General features: G+C 38.1%; 1 protein-coding gene across 1 annotated transcript in view; it reads left to right on the top strand.

The window, feature by feature from the left end:
* LOC106875456 (neuropilin and tolloid-like protein 2) overlaps positions 1 to 1,983 on the top strand; it is a gene marked incomplete in the record, with an annotated part of 222,824 nt that extends 220,841 nt beyond the window's left edge. The window contains 1 exon segment of the mRNA XM_014923608.2: positions 553 to 1,983. Coding sequence (XP_014779094.2) covers positions 553 to 1,289 — 737 coding nt within the window.
* Between the last annotated feature and the right edge of the window lie 6 nt (positions 1,984 to 1,989).

The raw sequence follows: 1,989 nt of genomic DNA on the forward strand, positions 1-1,989 counted from the left end.
TATGCCAAAATTCGAAACCAATATTTGCGTGCATTAAGGAGGCCAGCTGGCGGAATCGCTAGCACGCCAGACAAAATGCTTATCGGCATTTTGTCCGTCTATACGTTCTGAGGTCAAATTCCACCGAGGTCGACTTTGCCTTTCATCCTTTCAGAGTCGATAAATTAAGTACCATTGAAACACTGGGGCCGATGTAATCGACTAATCCTATCTTCAAAATTTCAGGCCTTGTGCTTATAGTAGAAAGGGTTATTATTATTATTATTAAGGCGGCGAGATGGCAGAATTGTTAGCATTCCGTCCGTCGCTACGTTCTGAGTTCAAATTCCGCCGAGGTCGAATTTGCTTTTCACCCTTTCAGGGTCAATAAAATAAGTACCAGTTAAGCACTGTGGTTGACGTATCCACTAGATAGCTTACTCGGTCTTCCAGAGAATTAAAGTTATACAATACTGTTATTAGTACTTCTATACTAGAAATTCCTGCGATATTTTATGATATGATTTTCATATATATGTCATTAAATTTCCTTTCTCTTTTATTTATTTTTAGGTTTGAATATTCCACACTATGCAATAATTCTTGGTGCTATCGGTCTGGTGCTTCTCTTGATAATTTTCATATCGGTATGTTATACTTTGAAACGCAAGAAGAGAGAACAGAAAAAGGAGATGGAACTGTTAAAGAAACACGCTAAACAACTGGAAGCTACGGCAGCGGCGGCAATTGCTAATTCGGCAGCAACGTCGAGTCCAGCAAGAAGTACAATGTCACATTCGCCAGGACTTCGAATTAATAATGCTTCTCCGAATTCCTACGTAAGTCTTCCACGAAGAAACGAGGAGCACGAATTCTGTAATGACCCAGCAAACAGAAGCAGTTTCACAAGTACCTTACCCCCACCATTCATTGATAACGAACACCTCACAACCGAGAAACTTATGGAAACAGCTTATTTTAAAAAATATTTCCCTTCTGATAGTTGTCATGATGAGGATATCAGTCCTTGTTCAACACTAACTAGTGGACAACCAGCCACAGTTTTTATTGAAAAACACCAACCGCCCCCTTCTAGCCCTAATCGAGATGTCTCCAGTTATTGGAAACCTCAGCCCACGACGAAACTGGAACAGACTGTCCCTCCATTTTACAGTAGTGTTAGCAAAACTATTCCATATAAAGCCTCCCTGTCCCCTAATACAGTCTTAAAGGACCCATTGAGTGCTAAACCCTTACCAATATTTAATTCCTCAGACATAGAATTTGACAACGAAATTGGTCCCATGTAAAACGAGACCAGAGCAATTACAATAATTATGATAATAGTGGTGTTTAGAGGAATTTAGAGGATTACCATTTTCTGGGAATGTCATAAATAAAAGATAGACAAAAAAAAACACACCAAAACAATAACATCAAAACTATCCAACACGTATAAAAGATTTGTTCTTTGCTGCAGAAAACGAAATATTACAAGGAATTTGTTCTTGTGGTATTCTTACTTTGATATTCCATGTCAGATATGGTGCCCTTAAATGAAGAAACTTTCGATTCCCTTTGAGACTCGGTTGTTTTTTCAAGTTTATCTCACTTTTGCAAGTTGAGCCAAATAGTCTTTATTTTATTGCGTTGTCAGATAAATTCGTTCACTTACCGCCCCCCTCCCCGCCCCATCACCATCACAGCCACTTGGCACTCCATCGCCATATTCAAATTTCAAAAAACGGTAAACAAAACTTGCAGAGGAAGAACAGAGCTAAACTACCCACCACCACCACCACCACCACCATAAAACACTACGGTCAAAAAATATATTTCGTGTTGATTCAAATAACATTGGAACGGCGGATTAAAACAAATTTTAAAAAAAAAACAACGAATTTATGTGAAAACTCCAATATTAAACTGTCAAAAATTTCGAAAATCTTCTTTCTTACTTTCTCTCAATCTTCATTTTTAAGGAATTTCAAATCTACTTAGTTACCCACT

Source organism: Octopus bimaculoides, chromosome 20 (assembly GCF_001194135.2).
Source record: "Octopus bimaculoides isolate UCB-OBI-ISO-001 chromosome 20, ASM119413v2, whole genome shotgun sequence".
Lineage (NCBI taxonomy): Eukaryota > Metazoa > Mollusca > Cephalopoda > Octopoda > Octopodidae > Octopus > Octopus bimaculoides.